General features: G+C 40.7%; 1 protein-coding gene and 1 non-coding gene across 2 annotated transcripts; both read right to left on the bottom strand.

Moving 5' to 3' along the window:
- Positions 1–3,251: 3,251 nt before the first annotated feature.
- On the bottom strand, positions 3,252–24,340 carry LOC102430244 (alcohol dehydrogenase 4-like). The gene is made up of 9 exons (XM_014465719.2): positions 24,294–24,340; positions 22,630–22,731; positions 21,223–21,364; positions 19,044–19,131; positions 14,950–15,181; positions 11,785–12,045; positions 6,351–6,486; positions 5,755–5,893; positions 3,252–3,318 (listed from the first exon to the last, which is right to left on the bottom strand). The coding sequence occupies exons 1-9, from the start codon at positions 24,309–24,311 to the stop codon at positions 3,294–3,296; spliced, it is 1,143 nt and encodes a 380-aa protein (XP_014321205.1). The 5' UTR covers positions 24,312–24,340; the 3' UTR covers positions 3,252–3,293.
- LOC111828242 lies at positions 15,621–15,727 on the bottom strand. Its single transcript, XR_002832044.1, has one exon. It is a non-coding gene; the product is annotated as a U6 spliceosomal RNA (small nuclear RNA).
- Positions 24,341–24,709: the final 369 nt, after the last annotated feature.

Below are 24,709 nucleotides of genomic sequence, written 5' to 3'. Positions count from 1 at the left end.
AAATTTTTTTGTTACAATGGTAAATGGGATTGTTTTTAGCTTTTTCTCTCAGATCGTTATTGGTGTATAAAAATGTCATTGATTTCTGGATATCAAATTTGTATTCTGCTATTTTGCTGAATTAATTTAATAACTCTAGTAATTTTTTGGTGGAATTTTTAGGGTTGTCTAGGTATAATATCATGCCATCTGAGAATAATGAAAGAGAGAGAGAGAGAGAGAGAGAGAGAGAGAGAGAGAGAGAGAAAACTGTCAAAGAAGGGAGTCAGAAAAGCATGGGCGTGCTCCAGAGGGAGGGAGCCATGCAGGTCCTTCCTCTGAAGGGCTTTTTTCTGGAGGCTTCAGGGGAGGATCTCAATAGAATATTCATCAGCTTTCCAGGTGTTCCCCTCAGGTCCCATTCTCCACTGATTGGTGGTGTCAGGGCAGGAGGTCATGAGTCAATGCTTAGCTCTGCCTGGCCTTGCTGCTTTTCTGGGCCTAGAGCTGAAACACAGCTGAGGCCTAGATATTATCTCTAGTTGGACCAACTCTCTGTCTCTGTGGTCAACAGGCTGGAGGCTCTGTTTCTAAGGTTGTTTGATGAGGCCAGAACCTGATTGTCCTTAGGGCTTAATGCTTAAGGCAGTGGTTGTGTAAGGGCTTGTATGGGAGTCCTATGAGGCTATTCTCTCCCCTGTTCTTCTAAGGGGGTCTACTACATGACTAGTGACATGCCAGGGGAGGAAAGGTCAGGGGAGGATCTGAACCACATGACCAGTGATATGAAAGGTCAGGGGAGGATCTGAACCACATGACCAGTGATATGAAAGGTCAGGGGAGGATCTGAACCACAAGACCAGAGATATGCTAGGGGAGGAAAGGTCAATGGGTGGGGGTGGGGTGGAGGAGGTCCCAGCCCAGTTTTGCCTGTTGCTAGGCACCCAGGACTTTTCACCCTGATGACCCTCTGTACCTGGCCTGTTGTTTCTACTCTGCTCCTGTTTGTCTTACTGCCTACTATATTACCACCCTCCCCAGCAAAGCTTCAGGGAAGTTTATCTTTTCTCTGAAGTTAATAAGTGGTAAATATTTTTTTTAAAAACTGGCAGGTTTCATAAATTATGCTAAGCTGAGGACTAGTCTTTGTTACTTGATTCAAATTATTATGTCTTATCCTTAAACTGTTTATGTGGCATCAATGAATGTAATCATTTGAAAACTCTCATTTTGTTTTTCATATAAATCTTACTATCTGATAAATCTTGTAGCTATAAATATTCTGCTTAATTAGTTTATTGTAAGTACATTGCTTTTTTTCACTTTTAGTTGACTGCAGAAAATAGATTACTTAGTGCAAATTACAGATCATTAAACTTCATAAAGCTCTAAACATTATATCTATACTAGTGACCTGGTGCACGGATTTGTGTACATTGAAAGGAAATTAATTAGAAGGTGGCTGGCAGGATGGGACTGGGCGAGATGGGCCAGACACACCCTGGAGCCAACCTCCTGCGGTCCCTCCCCAGCGTCTGTGGAGTGAGCGGGGTCCTTTCAGCAGGTGGGGTCCCTCGGCCTGGCCTGCGGGGGTCCAGCTGAAACGGCTCTCTGACATCCCCCAAGGGGTCCTGGAGTGCAAGAGGGCACTCTGCAAAGTTGCTGTCATACAGGGTGTGGAACACAAATGCACAGGTGCAGCAAACCAGATTTGGGGCCATCAGTGCCTCAGCAACAACATAACCCACGACCAAAGGTGGAGTCGCACAGCCCCTTGAGGAATCGGGCTCCCTCCTCTCTGGTTTCAGGGTGCATCACCCGACAACAGCTGTTGCTAAGTCACTGCAGCTTGGCAGCTCCAGCATTGAGCATCTGCCCCTGGTGGTCAGTGTACATCATAGCGACCGGTTGGACAGTAGGAGGGACACTTGGCGTATTAGCCTTTTATATATATCCTATATAATAAAAGCCTAATAGGCAAATTGACTGAAAGGGGTAATGACCAGTGGAACAACTGGTGGAACGACCATTCGCTATGATGCACACTGACCACCAGGGGGCAGACACTCAACACAGGAGCTGCCCCCAGCCTACAGGCCCCAGGCCAGCCAAGGTGGGTGCCAGCGGGGGCCCCGATCGCCGCACTGGTCGCCCCACAGATCGGCCCTGATTGCGGGCCAGGCCTAGGGACCCTATCCATGCACGAATTTCATACATCGGGCCTCTAGTAGATATATAAAAAGCTAACTGACCGGCCGACTGGCCAACCGGCCAGTCACTATGACACACACTGACCACCAGGGAGCAGATGCTCAATGCAGAAGCAGAAACCACAGGCATGGAAATATGGAACAAACTGATGAATCTCAGAGGGAAGGGGGGAGCGGGGAGGGCAGGAAGAGATTAACCAAAGATCTTATATGCATATTAGAGGCCCAGTGCACAGATTTGTGCACCAGCGGGGTTCCTCGGCCTGGCCCTCTCGCAATCTGGGATCCCTTGGCAGATGTCGGAGAGCTGGTTTCAGCCCGATCCCCGCAGCCCAGGCTGAGGGACCCCACTGGTGCACAGATGGGCCTCTAGTGCTATAATAATTATCAAAGATGAAAAAAGCAATTATCTAGTAAAGATGGAAATTTGAGAGTTAGATGTGTTTTTACTTTTAAAAAATCTTCAACGTCATGTTTTTTATTTATATAGCTTCTAATATCCTACTACTTGTGATTATAATTCACAGAGGTAAAGTGGGGCTAATAAAAATAAATGAACAGATGTTAAAAAGGAAATTATTTAGCAGTTTGTTAAATAAGAGTAGCTCATAGTTTATTTGAACTCTGAAATTACATAACAGCATTACATATATGTGATATATACTTTAAAGATATATATACTTTTTGTACATATACATGTAATTTTTTTTCTAGTAAAATTTTTTATTATGGAAAATGTGCAGCATATTCAAAAGTAGAGCAGTGTACTGAGACCCCGTATATGTATCACCCAACCTAAAATATTGTGAATGTGTAGCTAATCTAGTTATTACCTCTTTATTCTTTATTACCATTTCTCCAGAACTAGTTTTTAAACAATTTTATTAATAAACACATCAGTTATTATAGTTACTTAACGCAGGAACTATTACTGTATTTTACTACAAATGCTATAATCTTTATAGCTATTTGATGTTGAGATGTTAACTGTAAATATTTATTTAAATTCATGGTGATCTTTGGTTCATCATATCAGGTTATAAATTAACCAGATTATCAGGTTCAGATTCAGGCAGATAGTCTTCCAAATTGTTCCTGGCTTCTTCAGAAGGTCAGGACTGTTCGAATGCTGTTAATAATTATATTTAAAAAAATCAGTACAATATTCACAATACATTTATCTAAAACTCACAAATAATTTTTGTTTTATCCTTTTGGGATTTGATTTAATCTTTCTTTATAGACACACAATTTGGTAAGCCTAAGTTCTTTTATCTTGTTATCCTCCTTTATTCCTGGCACTAATAAAACTTTATATATGATGCCAATAAGCTGGGAGAGAATTGGGGACCTCACTTGCCCCCGGGTGAGGACTTGGCTGCCTAGTGGTGCTGTGGAGAAGTAGAGCATGACATGTTGTAGTGATGTTTTCGTCTTGGAATAATCCTGTAGCCGAGGGCAAATTGGGCATCAAAAGGAGGTGGTTGGTGTGTTGGGGTGCTACTTTCTGAGAATCCAAATATTGCAATTCTTGAATAAGTCCTTCCATAGGTACTAGCAAGATGGGGGGTAAGGCTTAAGGACAGAGAATTCCCTATCTTGGATTTTACTGCCATGCATAAATGCTTTCAGCCACCTCCCTGTGGGGGGGGGGGGGGAGGGTCTGTGTCCTCTCCTCACCATGAGTCGGGGTCACTGCACCTTAATAGGCCAATTGGTGTATCCCATCTCCTCTCCCCACTTCCTGCTTCTATGCAGTTGGCATGCCAAGAGGGCCTGTCCTCCATTGTGTTTCCTGTGTTTCCTGTACCCATGTGGTAAGCACACCTGGGAGGGCCCATCGCCTGCCTGCTCTGTTGCCCCCAACTGCCCTCCCCTGCAGGCCTGGTCCCCCCCAACTGCCCTCCCCTGCAGGTCTGGTCCCCCCAACTGCCCTCCCCTGCAGGCCTGGTCCCCCCCAACTGCCCTCCCCTGCATCGCTGGTCACCCCCAATGGCCCTCCCCTGCAGGCCTTATCGCCCCCAACTGCAGTCAGGCAGTCAGGTGGTCTTCTCAGTGGACAAGAGGGAGTAGGAGGCCTCATGTAGGTGTTTCCCATAGCCCTCCATTCTACCAGTGATTACCAGGCCTGTTTTTAGAATATGGGAGACTTGACCAGCTATTACTAAAGCAATGCAACATTTTGAATTTGGCTGCCACTTAGCATTCTTGGTTGGGTATATTCTATGACTGAGAATCCAGGGACAATTGGTAGTGGTGGAGGAGTTATGAGCACCAGGTTCCAAGGCCCCAAACCCAACCAATTCCTCATTTGAGGAATACAAGGATTTTGAGAATGTGCAAGATACACTAAGTTACTTAGCATACCTTAAAAATAATGTTTATCTCTCCTTAAAAAAAATAAATTTTTATTGACTTCAGAGAGGAAGGGAGAGGGAGAGAAAGAAACATCAATGATGAGAGAGAATCATTGATTGGCTGCCTCCTGCACGCCCCACGCTGGGGATCGAGCCCTCAACCCAGGCATGTGCCCTTGACTGGAATCAAATCTGGGACCCTTCAGTCTGTAGGCCGACACTCTATCCACTGAGCCAAACCAGCCAGGGCATGTTTATCTCTTTTATTTTTATTGAATGTTGTAGCTAACATGTTTCAAATTAGGGAGTTCATGTCAGTCACTAGGCACATTTTCTCAGGTTTCTATCCTGTGAAGTATCCTGTGTCCTCACACCATGGACCTATTTTCTTCTTTTGTGACATTGCTTCTCTGCGTCAAACCCCTGCCAACTAACTCTAGGTCCCCCACCCCCCTTTTGTAATGTCTTTTCTTTTCTTTGCTCTTTTGTCCTGAGTCTCCTCTGTGCAACATTGTTCCTGGTGTCCTGCCCTTTGTTGCTATTGATCAGGGCTATGCTTGATCATTTAACAATAATCACTGATCCCAGTCTTATCCACTCCCCATTGCTAGGGATCCCCCAGTTGGGACAGTTCTATCAATCGGCTCTCAGGGTTCATGGCAAGGGAGCACACTACAGCTAAAATTGTAGGTCGGATGTCTCTTAGAGGAGACCTCTGACAAAGCAAGAGGACGAGAGAGTTGGGACATCCTTTAAGTATCTGATACCTGCCACTCCCTGCTCACATCTCTGTGGTTTTCACCTGATTCTGATAAAGAAGGGCCTGCAGGGTGCACTCTGTCAAACATAGTGATTCCAGAGCCGGGCTATGTGTACCAGAGGGACCTGATGTTATAGTATAGAAACCTCTCTCGTAGGGAGCAGCCCCAACTGAGTTAATGATTGTCTGTGAAAGAAAATATGTCAACTTATGCCACCCTCTATGTTGGAACAGTGTATGGCAGTGTACATTATGGAAACAGAGTAGGAATGTAGGTAATGTTGGGGTTTCCCCCCCAAATGGCCACTATTTCATCTTTTAAGCACCTCTAGTATGTCTGATGATGTGAAAAACGTCAGGAAAGAAACGGATTAGATTTAAACATCAAATAAAATAGAGTCATCATAAAGGTTTTTCAAACCACTTACCCTTCTGTTTGGTAATTTACCTTTTTCCTTGGTGCATTAGGTCAAATGCCTCATTGATTTTGTCAAAAGGCAGGGTGTGGGTCACCAGTGCATCCAGGTTGAATTTCTTATTCTTGTAATCAGTAACCAGCTTTGGGATTGAATCTCTACCCTTGTAACCTGTAATTTGGCCAAAAGTCCTAATAAAGAATCATTGTTGAATGATGAACAAGTAGATTAATCATTGTTGAATGAATGAAATTATTTGGTCAGATTTGGCTTCCTCCAAATAGATCAAATTCCCTCTCATATTTATTTTTTCTTTATTTTTATCTCCCTTAAATTTTTTATTCATAGGAAAAATTCAAGATTATTTATATTTCTGCATAAGAAATTATCTCTGTTTAGTCCAAGTTTGACTTTTGTTTCTCTCTGTTGGTTTATTTTAATGCAAATTGAACTTCTATTTGCAAGTTGTAGTATTCCTACTATACAAACTGTTTACTTTCAAGTAATTATTAGAATAGCGTTCCTGTAGTTTTTAGATGTATTTTAGGTACTCAGCATTTAAACAAATTATTTTCATTTCAATTTGAGTACTATTATGGAGAAAATGAACAGAAAAAGCACAACTGACCACCAAATGACGTTCCATTGATAGTACGGCCCATTAGTATCTCTGTTGGAGAAACAGTCAATCCTTTGTCACCAATGGCTACTCCAATGAGAGTACACGATCCCCAACCTACTGTTGTGCAGTCCAGGGCTGCTCTCTGGAAGGTCAAACAAAAAATACCAGCTGAGTAAGTAGAAAGTGTGACTATGTACTGTGTTTCAGGGACAATTTATACACTCTGCATATGAAATAAAGGGAGTCAAGCACATGAGGTCATAGTGTTGTAGACTGACGCCTGAGGCTTTGCTTCGGATAGAACATTCAATAAAATTTTGAGCTTTTTCAAAAGGGATATTAGACCCAGCTTGCATGGCTCAGTGGTTGAGCATCGACTTATGAACCAGGAGGTCAGGGTTCGATTTCCAGTCAGGGCACATGGCCAGGTTGTAGGAGGCAGCTAATCAATGATTCTCTCTCTCATCATTGATGTTTCTATCTCTCTCTCCTGCTCCCTTCCTCTCTGAAATCAATACAAATATATTTAAAAAATAAAAAAGGATATTAGAAAGAAACAGAATATATTATTTCATCTTGTTCAACATCATAATTATAGTGAATCTATGACATATATCATTGTATACTAAGAAAAATTCACCCCCATGAAATTAAGAATGGTCTATAGAAGATATTCTAAACTCAAACGAACATACTTTTGACTATTTACCAAGGGTGTATTATAAAACGTTTGCCATTTCAGGGGCATAGAATAAAAATCTTTAAAGTCATGAGATGAGGGTGATTATTCACTAGAGCCTGGGATGAGGCATATACTGTAAAGTTAGTGGATCTCTATGTAGGATAAATGAAAATAAAAGCCATTTAAAATAGAGGGCAAAACAGTTAAAATGACGCTGGCTGCTGCTCATGAAACATTTCATTTGCTTCCCTACATTTTTTAAAGCTCTCTGCAGGACTTATGTGACCAGTTCTGGCCAGTGGGCTTTGGGCAGAAGTGATGTGCCATTTCTTGGCCTAAACAGAAAAGCCAGTGTGCAGCCTGCCAGGTGTCCCTTCTCCCGCTACAACAACCAAGAGGACCTCATGTTGAGATTGTGAAGTCACATATTTGAACTTCCTTTTTTTTTTTTTTTTAAAGATATTTTATTGATTTTTTACAGAGAGGAAGGGAGAGAGAGATACAGAGTTAGAAACATCGATGAGAGAGAAACATCGACCAGCTGCCTCCTGCACATCTCCTGCTGGGGATGTGCCCGCAACCCAGGTACATGCCCTTGACCGGAATCGAACCTGGGACCTTTCAGTCCGCAGGCCGACGCTCTATCCACTGAGCCAAACCGGTTTCGGCTATTTGAACTTCCTTGACGGGTGACTCACAACATGGAAAACAGTGGTTTGGAGGAGTTGCATTGATGTTTGCATGAGAGAAAGAGAGAACATTGTTACCTTAGCCTACTGCAAGTTTGGGATGAGGATAAAACTCCCAAGGATTGAAAATGTAAATGAAAAGTTTAAGAAAGTTTAAGAAAGACATAAACTGTGGCTGGCCATTCCGCTTAGATGCCCAATGGTAACTAGAGAAACAGTTAAAATGTTTGGAGACTAGTATTATAGAAGAGAAATGTAAACTTTGTGTCATATCCTGTTGGGGTCCAACCCCAACGGGTCCAGGGATCCCCAAAGGTGTGGACGGAGTCGGCGAAGAATGAATGACATGGAAACTGGGTTCAGTTCATCAGCATAGCAAGGTTCTCCCTCCAGGATCTCCAGCGAAGTTCTGGTTAGGAACTCCAACCAAGTTCTGGTCAGGATCTCCAACCAAGTTCTGGTGCCATGTTCTCTTGCTAGGTTCTCCAGGTTCTCCAGCCAGGTTCTGTGTCCATGTTCTGTCTCTAGGTTCTTCAGCCAGGTTCTCTTGCTAGGTTCTGTTTCTAGGTTCTGTGTAGGATCTCCAGCCAAGTCCTGTCTCTAGGTTTTGTCTAGGATCTCCAGCCAAGTCCTGTCTCTAGGTTCTCTTTTTATGTTCTCTCATTAGGTTCTTTGGCCAGGTTCAGCTGCCAGGTTCAATCCAGGTCCTCCCGCCATGTTCTGTCTAGGTTCTCCAGCCAAGTTCTGTAGCCAGGTTCTGGTCAGGTTCCCTTGCCATGTTTTCTTGCTAGGTTCTGTCTCTAGGTTCTGTGTGCTGTTGTCTTGTTACATCTATATTTATACCAGTTGATTCCAATCCTATCAATCTCTATTCCAAAGGTTAGGGCGTTTCTTATCTCCATTCCAGGGAGTAAAGATTATGTAGCTTAAGCGTGATTGTTTGTAGTTAAAGTGATTAACTACCCGCCTGACACTTAGTTAAGGGGTTTTATCCCCTCCCTAACTTCAGGGGAAAATCCCTACCTGGGGAAACAACCTTTCTCGGAGAGGTGATCTTGGTTAAAACACATAGCGCCAAGAAGGGGAGCAAACATATTAAGAACAGTATGCCATATATGCCAGGTCCCTTGAAACAGCAAGGATGAACCGGCTCCCGGCAATATCCCATTGCCATAGTCAGGGGGCAACTTGATTCTGACCTGTTGGGGCAGTTCCAACAGGAAGTACAGTTCTTTTTCATCCCTGATCATTATATGAAAGAAGGAATTTGAAGAGCAGTAAATTCTCTCCATCTTCTCTTTCTCTGTGTGTCTTACTAGTGACAGAAGATACAACCATCTATAACCTTAAGAATATGTTTTGAAATTTTCATTTGATTATGTGCTTATTTATTGTTTTGAGAATTTGTAACATTTCTGAATATAAACTTTTCTCCTTTTTACAATTTTTATATGGTAAAACCATTTTTGTTTATATATATGACATAGATTCATGTTGAGGGGAAAAGAATACTAGGTACTACTGGTCACCTTAAGGTAGCTGCTTACATGGATTTCTGTTTTTTAAAAAAATGTTTTTCCTATTGCTTTTTCTACATTTCTGAAGTTTGCTCCAAGCAAAGAATTAACCTCTATAATGATGACTTAGTTCAATGGGCATTATATGCAAGTTCAGGGTTTTATTTAGTATCCTCTGATAACTTTTGATCAGAATTATTTTGAATTCTCAAAATCTTATAAATTGTCAATTATTGCAGCTTTCTAATTGTTCTGTTCAGTTCTGTTGGCTGCTTAAGAACATGAGAGGTCATTGAAATCTAGTTCATAGCCATTACTGAAATCTCCTCTACAATTCAGAAATTTAACTTCCCCAGTTACAGAAACTTTTGGTAAAAGGATAGGTAGCTAGCTCATCTTTTTGCAATTAAATAAATGATATCTTTTAAAATTTGGGCTCTCTAGTGTAATTTTATTCCATAATTTAAAATGAATTTCTTGGTATAATCAGTTAATAAAAGAAACTGCCAAGTTTCACGACAGTGGTTCTTAGCTTGAGAAACTTGTAAAATATATTGGTACCTGGGCCCCCAACTCATGAGAATGTCTAAGGTGTGGTCATTTCACTGGTCCTAACCAACAACAACGCTCCAGGCACTTATAAAGTAGCGAGTGTTGGGAATATCTGTGCTCTGGAAATAAGGTAAAGAGGCTGAATTTCAATGTTTGTAAAAAATTTGAGCTGTGGAAAGAGTAGGAATGAATGGATGTGGCACATTGCAAACTGCAGGTGAGAAGGACAATGTGAAAAGCAGGGCCTGACACAGAAGCACTGCAGGACCAGGAGCTGCTGATGAATGAGTTTTCAGGAAGAGCTAACATTTACCTCACAGATCCTCTTTCAAACAGTTGTTACTACAGTGGAACTATTCTGGGAGGGGCAGCCTGCTCCTCTCAGCAGCTCTTGCTGGTCTCCACTCTTCTGGGGCACTCACCAGTCAGGTGAGCACCAGGGGGAAGAACCTGCAAAGCCAGCTCCTGGTGGAGGCATAGACTTTTATTATGAAACCTTCCCTAGAGGAGGGTGTTAGGGGCCAGGCTGAGTGAAGATGTAACAAGATGCTGGGCTCTCTGGCAAGTCTACTGGTCCATCTGTTGCCTGTGGGGGTGGCTCTGCCCATTCTAAGGAGAACAGACTAGACCAGCGATGGCGAACCTTTTGAGCTCGGTGTGTCAGCGTTTTGAAAAACCCTAACTTAATTCTGGTGCCGTGTCACATATAGAAATTTTTTGATATTTGCAACCATAGTAAAACAAAGATTTATATTTTTGATATTTGTTTTATATATTTAAATGGCATTTAACAAAGAAAATCAACGAAAAAAATGAGTTCGCATGTTACCTATGACACGTGTGTCATAGGTTCGCCATCACTGGACTAGACAGAGGTAGCTTCTCAGGCCCTTCAAGTCAGGGAGCCCGACCTGAGAGTAGAGGAAACCTGAATGATACAAAACGGTAGTGTTTGCGAGGAAAATATTTACTTTTAATTTTGCAGCAGGTGTGTATTTAATATATTAAAAATTTCAATATTTACTTTGGACCTAATTTTGCAGTCTCTTTATGAGGTCTGGCAGACAGAATGGATTGTGTGTAGATTGCTGGCCTCTCCCTGCTTTGCTTTTTGATGGGAGTGGCTACCTCAGGCTGTTAGGGTGACACCAGCCACATTCTCTTGCTCCTCCTTTAAGTCTGCCTTTCCTGTTCTCATTGTTTTGCTCACTTCTTGCAGGCACAATTCCTTAAAAATTTTCACTTCTAAATTTTCTCTGAATTTCATGTGGAAGAATAAACAAGTAATAATAACATTAATATTAAGTAGTAATCTGTAATATTTATTAATAGGTTAAATGTCAATTATAACACACTACATAATATCCAATATATTATTAATAAACATTGATTATTATATAAACATAATTTATGTATATACAAATATGTTAATATTGACTATAAAGTGAATAAATATATTAATATACTAGAGGCCCGGTGCATGAAAATTCATGCTCTCAGCCCAACCTGCCCCCTCTCACAGTCTGGGAGCCCTCAGGGGTGGGAGGTGACCTGGCAATCAGGGGAAGGTGACGCCCCCATCAGACCTCTGCTGCTGCCCTGCTGGAAGCACAAGCCTTGGCTGGTCCTGGTTACCTGCTCCTCAGGCAGGCCCTGGGTGGCAGGGATGCTGAGGGGACTGGGGGACTCTGGAGGCAGGTGCATGGCGGGGCTGAGGGGACTGGTTGCCGCAATCTTTTGGCTGTGGGTACCACCATCTTTGAGGGCATGACATTCAATTAGCATATTGCCTCCTTATTGGCTGTGGGCACTGCCATCTTTGAGGGTGGGGCAGTCAATTAGCATATTCCCTCCTTATTGGCTGTGGGCACCACCATCTTTGCGATGGTGTGAGGGTCAATTAGCATATTCCCACTTTATTAGATAGGATACATACTGTCAATGTTTATTAATGTTGAGAAATATTACTTACTATGTACCAATATAAAAAACATACATACCATGGCTTCAGATCCACCTGCACAGTCAAGTGCAAAATCCACACCCCCACCGGTCATTTCAATGATGACCTCCTGGACGGGTTTTTGTAGGTCTCTAGGATTGAGGCAGTCAGTGGCTCCAAGAGCTTTGGCCTTTGCAAACTTCTCACTGTTGATATCAACAGCTATGATTCTGGAAGCTCCTGCTACTTTACAACCGATTAAAGCAGAAAGGCCGACACCTCCCAGGCCAAAGATGGCACAAGTAGAACCTGGGGTAACCTGCAGGCAGGAAAATCATAAGTTAAATGAGCTGGTCCCCCCTTTTTAAAGGTACAGAGTGAGGTGGGGGCAGGAACATATAAAGGACTGCCTGTCATAAGACTAAGGGATTTAGCCACTTGTGGGAAATTTACCAATGTAAAAATGAATGAATCACGGACTAAACTTGAAGAATCATTTGAGGGCCATTCAGATAATCAATTTATAAGGAAATCATTTCCTTGTTTTCATTTCCCAATTAGTGGTATCAGAACAAAATCTGAAAGCTCACACTCTGTAAAAGGTTTATTGTTTGGCCTTTTAAGTGGATCACAAGTAATTTGATGTCTATATTTCTAATAGGCCTTATTTGGTTGTGTTAATGTTACAGTTTTGATGACCACTATATTGCTCTAAATGTGAGTTAACTCAGTCATCCCAATTATTAAATTATGTAAATGGAAGAGATCCAAATTTTCTTACATGGTATTGGAGGATTTTTATTATCTGACACCTGTTGCCTCCTGATTTCATCTCCATGGTATTCTCAGTACTATGGCCACAACACACTGTCTTACTTTCTTTTCCTCATGTCTTAGTTCATGCTGTTCCTTCAGCCTGCTATACTTTTCACCTTATTTCATTCACCTCATTTCACCTTATATTTTTGGTCTGACTTAAATAACACTCTCCCCACAAAATATTTTTTGATTCTTTAATCAGAAGGCAGTGCCAACTGGTGAGATAGTGGCAAAAAATCCCCCAAAGAACCTGCATAGAGAGATGCTTACTATTACTATTTTCTCATGATGATGGGAAACTTTTAAAATTAAAGCATAAACAAAAGGGAAAGAAGAAAATCTGCCTATGAGATGTATTGGGAACAAAATTACTAAGAGAAGTGGCATCTCTCACTTTATGCATGATATTGGGTCTGTATAGAATAGCCTTTGCTTTTCAGGGGAAATAAAAATATATTTGTAAATATTCAGAATAATGTTTTATATACATTCTGTACTATTTACTATAATATTGTGGCATGTGTTTAGTTTATTTCCAAGTATACTTCTCCAGAGACTGTCTAAAAAGCTCACCTGAAAGTCTCATGGAGAGTAGAACAGCATTTTCCCCATTGTACAATGTTGTACTCAGTAGTTGGATTCTCATGCCAGCTCACAATAGTGCATAAATTGAATACACTGCACTGATTGTGTTATATAACCAGACCCCTGAGAGTAAAAGTGCTTTTGATTGCAGTACTGGGGCAGTCACTATAAAATACCCTCTCCCCCTTTGATTTTCTATCTCCAGGCAACACTGTTACAGGGCACTTTCATACTTCCAAAGATATCCATGAAATGTGATTAATTTGGCTGTAAATGATACAAGGACATTAAAACAAATCAGGGGCTGCCATGCTGTGGAAGATCCCCAATAATTACACAGAGCAGTTGCATCACTTTTTTTTCCCAGAAGTAAATTAAGCCTTAGTAAGGGTCTTGCCTTTTATCTAGAAATACTGACATTTCACGTCCCTTTACGTGGTCCTATGAGTTATTTTCCTTCTTTGAGCACCTCCTGAGGGTTTAGCTGTTCCTCAACAGCAGGAAGAACATGTCATGGGAATTTAGATCAACTTTGACTACACTTAAAAGTAAACTGTAGCCCTGGCCTGCTTGGCTCAGTGGACAGAGTGTCGGCCTGCGGACTGAAGGGTCTCGGGTTCGATTCCGGCCAATGGCACATACAGTGGGGCCTTGACTTACTAGTGTCCCGACTAACGAGTTTTTTGAGATGTGAGCCATCTCTCGGCTGATTTTTTGCTTTGAGTTGCGAGCTAAAATTTGGGTTACGAGCCAGCTTCAGATACCCCACCGCTAGTTGGCACAGTGAACGTCACAGTGAACGCCACAACATCAGCCCAGCAAATTGATTTGTCAAATTGATTTGACATACGAGTAATTTGAGTTACGAGCTCCGTCACGGAACGAATTAAAATCGTAAGTCAAGACCCCACTGTACCTGGGTTGCGGGCTCGATCCCCAGTAGGGGGCGTGCAGGAGGCAGCTGATAAATACTTCTCTCTTATCATTGATGTTTCTCTCTCTCTCTCCCTCTTCCTTCCTCTCTGAAATCAATAAAGAAATATATAAATATATAAAAAAGTAAACTGTAGCTGAATCTCTAGTGTTAATATTCCTGAAGAAAGATTACAGTAGTAGAGGGTGAGAGTCTGCATGGTGTCCAGAAAAGGGGATGTGTGTAGCCCAAAGAGCAATAATTCCTCCCTGAGAATCCAATGCCATCTATAGGAGAATATGCCTTGACTGCCAAGGTCACCTAGGCTGTTAACTCCACCCAACTATCACCTTTCTCCTCCAGGAGCTTGCATATTATAGTTTGGCTTCCCATACAACTTTTAATTTTTATTAATGAGTGAGAGAACGAATGAAAAAGTGATGTTTCAGAGGGAGGCCAAGAGTAGCATCCCTGTGTGCATCAGGGAGAAAGTAGGCGTGGCCATGTGGAGGTGGGTGGGGCCTCTGCACTTTGTATCCTCTCCTGACTGGGTCTGCTGTCTCAGGATGAGGATCATGTTTAGGGGACATATTTGAGCAGGCTGTTATTTAATTAGGGCTGACCTACAATATAACGTACTAGTATAGGAAAATAAATGGACATGAATTGGGTGCCAACTATGTGTCACCCACCGGGCCAGATGTCTTACATATGCAATACAATTTAGTTTTCCCACAGTAATTTGTAATAGATATTATTATACAGAAGTAGAAGAGGTTAGATAACTTGCCTAAAATCACAGAGATGATAAATACAGAACCAGGGTTTGAAGATAACCCTAGCTGCTTTATCACGCTGCCCCCTAATAACTTCTGTTTTATAGAACGTGGTGATGAACGATTTTACCTTGGCAGTGTTGATTGCAGCTCCATAGCCAGTTGAAAACCCACATCCAAGCAGACAGACTCTCTCTAAATTTGCATCATCATCTATTTTGGCCAGATTAGTATCTGATACGACAGTGTACTGAGAGAAGGTACTGATCCCCATGAAATGGTAAACTGGTTTTCCTTTGCAGGTAAACCTGCTGGTTTTGTCTTCCATTAGTTCTTGCTGAACAAGAGGACTTTTGGATGGACTAGAGAATTTTAAAAAAGATATGAAAAAGAGAAAATAAATGTATCTCTGATTACTCTCCTGAAATTAAAGTTAGACATTGTGAATTAGTTATGACATACTTTTATGATATGAAGAAATTGAGAAAATGACTTGGACACTTTGCTTAAATATAAAATAAATTTTGTATTTATATATCATGTAAGTAACACATAATTTTTATATACTTATTATACATAATATACCATAATATATAGTAAATATATAATATAAATAATATATAAACTATTACATAAATAACATCTATAATATAGGATATAATAAAATAGACATAACAGGAGTCATCTGAAGATAATAACGATGTAACAGTAAACTCTTTATTGAATATTTTTTATGTGCCAGAAACTCTTTTAAGAGCTTTACATGTATTGATTCTTTTTTTTATTTATTTAAAAAAATTTTAAAATATGGAACGCTTTATGAATTTGTGTGTCATCCTTGCGCAAGGGCCATGCTAATCTTCTCTGTATTGTTCCAATTTTAGTATATGTGCTGCTGAAGTGAGCACCATATATTGATTCTTTTTAAAATTTTTTTATTGTCTAAAGTTTTACATGAGTCTCTTTTTTCCCCAATTGACCCTTTCCCTCCAGCCATTCTCACCCTGAGCAAGCCCCCACCGCCCCAGTGTCTGTGTCCATTGATTATGCTAATATGCCTGTGTACAAGTCCTTTGGTTGCTTTCTACCCCCCCGCCCCCGCCATTTGTCTCTGGATCTATTCTTGTTTATTGCCGGAAGCTGGTCCATCCTTGCTGCTTGACACAGTTGCTGCAGGGAAGAAACATCTGCACAGCATATGTTTCAAGGGACCTGGCGTATATGGCATACTGTTCTTAATATGTTTGCTCCCCTTCTTAGCACTATGTGTTTTAACCAAGGTCACCTCTCCGAGAAAGGTTGTTTCCAGGGATTTTTCCCTAGAGTTAGGGAGGGAATGAAACCTTTAACTAAGTGCCAGGAGGGTAATTAATCACTTTAACTATGAACAATCACGCTTAAACTACATAATCTTTACTTAGGATAATCTCCTTCAGTTACTTCCTTGTAGCTTAATAGAACAATAGAGTAACCAGGGAATGGAGATAAGAAACGCCCTAACCTTTGGAATAGAATTGATAGGATTAAAATCAACTGGTATGAATACAGATGTAACAAGACAATAAACACAGAACCTGGCTGGAAATCCTGGATAGAACCAGGCGAGAGAACTCAACCATGCTGGTCAACTGAACGCTGCCTCCGTGTCATTCCTTCTTCGCCGACTCCGTCCACACCTTTGGGAACCCCTGGACCTGCTGGGGCTGGACCCCAACAGTTCATCAAATTATGTTGATCATTATATCCCACTATGAGTGAGATTATGTGATATTTATCTTTCTCTGACTGCCTTATTTCACTTAGCTTAATGCTCTCCAGTTCCATCCATGCCCCTGCAAATGGTAAAAGTTCCTTCTTTTTATAGCGGCATAGTATTCCATTGTGTAGATGTACCACAGTTTTTTTAATCCACTCATCTGCTGATGGGCACTTAGGCTGTTTCCAAACCATGTATTGATTCTTTAAAAAATTTATTATGAAAAATTCAAACAAATACAAAAGTAGAAAGAATAGCAGAATGAACCTCCATGTAAGCATCTCCCAGCTTCAGCAATTAACAACTCATGGTTGATCTAGTGTCATCTATAATTCACTTACATCCTTCAACACCACCACCTACTCTATTCCTATTGTGGACTATCTTGAAGAAATCCCAGACATCACTATTTCATTGTAAATATTTCAGCATGTATCTCTAAAAGATAAAGATTGTTCTAACTCCACGCATGGCATCTAGTTGGATACGTTTCTTATATCCCTTTTAATTGACAGATTCTCACCTCCCCCCTTGTTTTTTTCCTTGCAGTTTAATTTTCCTCATTCTGGATTTTTCTGATTACATTGCTGTAATCTGGTTTAACGTGTTTCTCCATCCCTAAATTTCCTCTAGCTTCTTTTATTTAAATGCTTGGTCTGATTTGGGTTTTAAATTTTTGTAGGAGTACTTCATAGGTGGTGTATGTTTTCATCTAGAGGCACATACCTTATCTGTCTTTTTGTGATGTCAGAAAGAATTGATGGTCGTTATCTGAATTTGTTATTGAATTAAAGGTTTGTAAAAGCATCTATTGATTCTTTGAACATCTGCAACAGCCCTGTGAAATAGGCAGCAGTACTATCCCCATCTCATTGATGAGGAAATTGAGGTACAGTAATAGATGTAAGAGTAGTACCATAGCTAGTGTCAGTTAGCATTAAGGACAAATGAACCTTTCTATAGTCTCAGGACAGTAACGAATAAAGTGATTAACATTTTTGGACTCTGCAGCTAATGGCCTAGATTCAAAATTTAGTCCTAAGACATACCTATGTGGCCTTGGGATAAATTGCTTTACTGTGCCTCATTGCATGCCTCTGTCCTCTTCCGTAGTGGTAGCTGCTATGCTGAATCTGGCATGTATCATTCCAGTGATGTATTTATACCTTTACTAATACACATGTAACCATAAACAATATATGATATTGTTTTTGTGTGACGCCTTACTAAATATATCTGTCAGCGACTTGCTTCTTTCTCTCAACGTTATTTGTGTGAGGTCACAGTGGTCCCCCCCTTATCCCTGTGGGATTTGTTCCAAGACCTCCAGTGGATGCCTGAAACCTTGGATAGTACTGAACCCTATATATATAGTTTCACCCCCAAATGTACATACCTTTTCAGTTAAAGGAAGTACTTTGCCAAATCCCTTTGGCATATATGAATCACCAGCATTACTACTGTTACACTCTGGGGCCATTATTAAGTAAAATAAGGATTACCTGAACAGAGGCACAGAGATATTATGGTGGTGGATCTAATAACCAAAATGATTACTAAGTGACTAATGAGCTGGGGGCATATAAGCTGGACAAAGAGATGATTCACTTTAGGGATGGGATGGGGTTGGATGAAATCCCACTACTGAGAATGGCATGCACTTTAAAACTATGAACTGTTTATTTCGGGATTCTTCCATTTAATATTTTCAGATCACAGTTTACCATGGGAAACGGAAACCTTGGAAAGTGAAGCCATAGGTAAGGGGGAATACTGTATTCTATGCTGATACATATAGATCGAGTTTAGCCATTTTTGTAGTTAAATAGTATTCTATTGTGTTATTACATAGCAATTTGTTAATCTAGTGATTTTAAACCATTATGCTGTGGTACATTGGTGTGCTGCAAAAGTTTTTAAAACCTGCAACACCTGACTATTTAGTCAGGGGCACTGACCTTTTTACCTTAGATTGTTGAATAAAAAAATGGCAACAGCCAATACAACAATAGCTGACTGGTGTGACTAAGTCAAAATTATATATATTTATAATATAATAATTCTTTATTATTGAAAGTATTACATATGTCCCCCCCCCACCCTGAAAAGTATACCTATACATTTTTTTGTCACGTCAGCACAAATATATATTTTTGGTGTGCCACAGAATTTAAGTTATTAGTTTATGTGTGCCATGAGATGGAAAAGGTTGAAAATCGCTGTGTTAACCTATTCTCTTATTGAAGGATATTTGTGCTCTTTTGAATAGTTTGCTGTAATAAACAATATTGCAATGAACATTCTAGCACATGTCTCCCGGGGTGATTTTGCAACAGTTCCTTGCACTCACCTGAGTAGATTTGGTGGGTAGAAATATGCACACCTTCAACTCCATTTATGTTTTGCCAATGTACTGCCCAAAATATTGGTACCAACTTATACTCTCACTAACAGTGTGTAGAGCTTACCTGAGTTTTGCACAGAAATTTGTGAGTGGACTCAAACAGAACTTGCATTTTTTACATTGAGGCATGTAGAGAGGAATCACTTTGTCACCTAGAAAGAAAGGTCATATGTTGGTTGCCTATAAACGTTACTTGTAAACGTTACCTATAAATAATTTCTACCAGATGAATCAGTGGAAAACACCATTCCTTAGGGTATACATGTTATGTTCAACAGAGTATAGGTGGCAAAACATTTTATTACTCTATAAGATTGCTGACTTCTCCTTGTATTACTTTTTCATTTTTCCCTGCTGGGCAGTCAAGCAACAAGTCTGTACTGATACCATCAGGTGAAGAGTCCTACCTAAGACTGCTCCGTGTAGCTCTCTCCATCATGACTATTATTTATTACATTTTATATGAGGAATAGGACATCCTCATATAAAAGGAGAGGTGGACAGTGATAGGTCAGATATAGAGAGTCAATGTCACACAATCATCGTGTTTCACTATTTGTTTTACTCCAAATAAAGCAGAAAACTAATATTATAAAGAACTCAAGTTCCACATCTTCTACTTTTTATTCAATTTTAATTTAAAAATGGCTTCTATCTTCTGATGACCAAGGTCCAATAATAACTAACATTTAGTAGGTGCCGGACACCATTCTAACTGCTTACTTATAGTGTCTCAGCTAATTCACAGAACAACACTTTGAGAAGAGTAGTATTATTGTCCCCACTTTAGAAACAGAAATCTGAGTCACAGATAAATGACTTAACTGGCTAAGGTCACAGAGCCAGCAGGTGGCAGAGCTGGGACTACATTAATGAGACTCCTTCATGGTTGCAAAACTTTCAGGAGCAGTTGGTTTTTATGATCTTTGTTTGGAATGGAAAGATACTAATATGTATACCTCAAGGTTTGGAGCATCCTTATTAAAGGAAGGCAGTCTGACAAGTGAGGATTACAGAGCCCTTATTCCAGTATTGGGTGGAATGTCTGTTATGAAATATGCAGTAAATAATTTCAGTCATTGGCATGTTTCATTTACATGTCATTTTAATCTTTCAAACTTCCAGAAAGACACTTAAGATACCGTTGGCATATATAATATTTCTCACTTAAGGTACCTTGGGAGAAGGACAAGCTGCCTGCCCCACGGTCCCGGGTGCCAACGGCTGCACCTGCAGCCCAGGAGAGGAACAAGCTGCCCACCCCATGGTCCCAGGTGCCAATGGCTGCGCCTGCAGCCCAGGAGAGGAACAAGCTGCCCACCCCATGGTCCCAGGTGCCAATGGCTGCGCCTGCAGCCCAGGAGAGGAACAAGCTGCCCACCCCATGGTCCTGGGTGCCAGCGCCTGCACCTGTGGCTGGGAGAGGGACAAGCTGCCTGCCCGGTGGTCCTGGGCGCCTGTGGCTGTGGACTGGGTGAAGCTGCCTGCCCATGGTCCCCTGTGGCTGTGGTTGGCCCGGGCAAAGCTGGCCCAGGTCCTCGGTGCCTGCAGCCGGCCAGAGGGAGGGAATCCTGGGTCCTGGGTGCTGGGAGAGGCAGAGGCAGTTAGGGGTGATCAGGCCAGCAGGGGAGCAGTTAGGGGCAATCAGGAAGGCAGGCAGAGGTGGTTAGGGGCAATCAGGCAGGCAGGCAGGCGAGTGATTAAGAGCCAGATATCCTGGATTGCAAGAGGGGTCCCAGATTAGAGAGGTTTCAGGCTGGGCTGAGGGACCCCCCTCCCCCTGCACAAATTTTGTGCACTGGGCCTCTAGTCTATAATAATTTATAATAATAAAAGCATAATATGCTAATTAGACCAGAGGTCCTTCCGGACGACCTTACGGGCGAAGCTGGGGCTGAGAGTGAAACCCAAGTGCCTGCTGGCAGCTGGAGGGAAGCTCAGGTCCTGAGAAGCTGGTGCCCGAAGCCGGGGGAAGGAAGGCCTACTCTTGCATGAATTTCGTGCATTGGGCCTCTAGTATGTAAATAAAGTAACCATATTCCACAGATTTTACTAGATAATTCTGATTCAAGTATTCTGTCTCATTGTTAGACTGTGATAGATTGTGTTTCTCACTTTTACTTTGGAAAAAATGGTCCCTTATGGAAACAGAGATCACTATAGCATGCAAAGCCAGGAATCTATCAGGATTATCCCTGAAATATCCTGACATTCCCACTTATCGGAATGAGAAAATACAATACCTGGTTTGCAGTTGGTCACTCCTGGCCCAACACTCTCCACAATTCCTGACCCCTCATGGCCAAGAATCACTGGGAAAAAAGCCTCCGTAAATTTAGGATGGAGAATATGGGCTTCGGTATGGCACAAGGCAGTGGCGATTATCTACAAAGCAACCAGATACTTGAGTTGTTTCTGTAATTATATCATTGGGGTTGTAAAGTGGATAATTTTAGGATAATTTCAATGTCACCAGGAGACGTTACAACACTCTTAGAGCTCAAAAAAGAAATAACACTTGGGGAAAAAAAATCAAACAAAAACATACAAGGTAGCCTGTCCACTGTGGCTCAGTGGTTGAGCAACAATCTGCAAACCAGGAGGTCAAGTTCAACTCCCAGTCAGGGCATGTGCCCTGGTTGCAGGCTGGAGTTCCCCAGTAGGGGGCGTGCAGGAGGCAGCTGATCCATGATTCTCTCTCATCATTGATGTTTCTATCTCTCTCCCTCTCCCTTCCTCTCTCTGAAATCAATAATATATATTAAGATGTATTCTTTTCCTTTTATACTTTACTTTTCTGCCTTTTACTGTTATTAGAAAATGATAAAAAGAGATAAAATTGGCAGTTACTGTCTCCAGGAGAGGGGAAATCAAAGGCAATAGGGAAAATTTAAACAAAGTCTAACAGGCAGAGGAATGGAGAGAACACAGGTTTCTAGGCCTTGTTCAAATTTTGTTGAAATGACGTGAAATAGAGGTAATAAAAATTTTATAGTTAAGAGTGACATATCAAATAAAAGATGGTCTAAATTAATTACTGCTGTATCTCTATATTCTTCTTCAAGATTCTGCTCATGAGGGTATCCCATTCATCCTCATGTATAAGCCCTTCCTGGGGAGGTTGGAGGGAAAACATAGCCTGGGCAGCCAGGTCTTGCCATTGATGACCTGTCCACTCAGCGTGGGCTCTTCTCCCTGCTCACCCACTGCCTTCCCTTCATCTGCACCCAAGACCCTGTGCTGCCTACGGCAGCTCTTCAGCTTTTCCTCTCCCTTGTTTGTTTTTTTTCCTTGTTTTGAACCAAATTCTCTATCTCCCTTTTAATAATTGGCAAGTGGAAAACTAAAAGAAAATATAACTAATTGTAATGCAATGCGAATTCCTTAATCTGATTCTTAAGGTTAATGGTTAATGTTAAGGTGCTTTAGTTAAATTTTAAGCCCATTATCAATGGCTACTGATAAATAACGAATGATTTACCCCCTCTGGAGATAAGGCCTGTTTGTATCTGAACCTAAAGATACAATCGCCCACACTGAGAACTGCAGGGCTTCCCAGTCACATCACACAGGCGTGACGTGAGCTGACAGAGCCACGTCTGCACCTAGTCAGTGCCCAGTGTGTCCTGCCAGGGAGAGTCCCCACTCACCTGAATTCGAACTTCATGTGCCTTGGGGGGAGCTACCTCAACCTCTTCTATGCAAAGGGGCTTGTTTGCTTCCCAGGCGATGGCTGCTTTGCATTTAATAACCTGGGAGAGAGAGAGGGACAGAGTGAGAGAAGTGGAGAGAGAAGGGAGAGGTTGGGGTGGAAGATGGGAGGGAGGGAGACAGAAAGAGAATATTATGGGGAAAAATTAAAAAGCATGTTGATACCATAACTTGTGATTGGATGTTTTATATAATTACATTGAAGAAAAGGAATGTTCATTGAAAATAAGAAATCATGATCTACATTATAGTCATTGCACTTTTTTTTTTTTTTTAAAAAAGAGTAGTTTATTGATTATTTAGAGAGAGGAAGAGAGAGAATCATTGATCTGAGAGTGATTGGCTGCCTTCCGCAGGCCCCTCTTCAGGAATCGAACAGGCAACCCTTTATGCACGGATGATGCCCAACCACATGAGCCACACTGGCCTGGGTGCCCTTTTAATTTTTGAAAAGAATAAATGCATTAAAGTTTACCTTAATATAATGCTTTGATCTTTTCTCCCTTCAGTAACAGAGAGGATAAATTCATAGGGTTTGGCCAATAAGTATTTATTGACTGAACGATTTTTTATCAGCTCTGAATTACCTGAGTCCACATTGCTAGAACGTAAATGTGTTTTTACATGTTTGCTACTCATAGTATGATCCTCCCTTGGACCAGAAGTTATTGATATCACCAGGGAACTTAGAGCTACAAGCCCTATCCCAAATCCCCTAATTAAGAATCATCATTTGAACAAGATCTAGGTGTCTCATATGCACATAAAAGTTTGAGAAGAGAGGCTTAAATAATTAGTAAAATTATCAGTAGAATATAAATTAAATAAAAAATTGGTCTCTTTGCAAGAATTTGGGTAAAAATGTATAAAGAGAAATTAAGTAGTATTTTATAAGTTAATTTTATCAATTAAGCAAGATTCTATAATTAAAATTTTATTTAGGCTCTTAACATTATATTTTTAAATATAAATACCATTGAAAAAAGTAAAAAGAAAAAACCTATAATTCTCCATTCTAATGCTACTATTTCTGCTTTTGATGTGATTTTCCCAGCCTCTGACAATATGAATATGTATATTTTTTTACCATTATTATGTAATTTAGAATTATATTTTAAAATATCATTAATCTTATTTACAAATGCAATATATAGTAACTATGGGAAGTTTCAAAATACAAATAAGAAGTAAAGAAATAAAATCCACTTGTAATTTTATGAGGTAAATTTATTGAGTGAACCCCAAATGGGACCTTTTTGTATGTGATATTTTTAATCTACTTATTAATATACTATGAATATTTTACATATTGTCCTCTAACACTACTTTTAACAAATGCAAATGCTATTTTATGGTTAGAGCATAGTTAACCAAATCTCTCTCTCTTTTTTAGCCATTATAAATAATATTTAATTTAACACCCTTGTAGTTAGCATTATGGCAAATCCACAATCATTTTCTTAGAGTAAATTTCTAGCATGAAGGGGGTGCTTTCGATTAACTTTAAATGGATTCCTTTCTGAGATTAGCTTAAATGGAAGCTTTTTAGCAAAAAATATACAAATAAAGAAGAATTGAACAAAGAAACAGTACATTTGCTTACTTTGCCCTTGGTGCCCATTTTTCTTTAGGAAACTCGCCTTGGAAGCTTGTCTCTGATTTAAGAAGTTCTTTCACTTCTGTCCAGGATGCTTTCTCTGTATCTTGGATTGAACTGCCATTGAATAAATACTATCCCTGCTCTTTTATTCTCCAATCACTTTCCTTTTTTTGTTGGTATGCATCTCTGCTGATATTTCATCATGTCATTTGTGCTATCGTATTTCAACTGTAAACAGCCTTTGCTCCCAGCCATTATTTGGAGGAGATTTTTGTTTACTTTTTTCCTTTTACTGGAAAACTAGAGGCCTGGTGCATGAAATTCCTGGATTTGGGGCAGTGGGGTCCCCTCAGCCTGGCCTGCACCCTCTCGCAGTTCAGGAGGCATAGGGGGATGTCCAACTGATGGCTTAGGCCTGT

This window comes from Myotis lucifugus, unplaced genomic scaffold (genome assembly GCF_000147115.1).
Source record: "Myotis lucifugus unplaced genomic scaffold, Myoluc2.0 scaffold_308, whole genome shotgun sequence".
Lineage (NCBI taxonomy): Eukaryota > Metazoa > Chordata > Mammalia > Chiroptera > Vespertilionidae > Myotis > Myotis lucifugus.
Note: the sequence above shows the minus strand (reverse complement) of the source record. Positions and strands in the feature narration are given on the sequence as shown.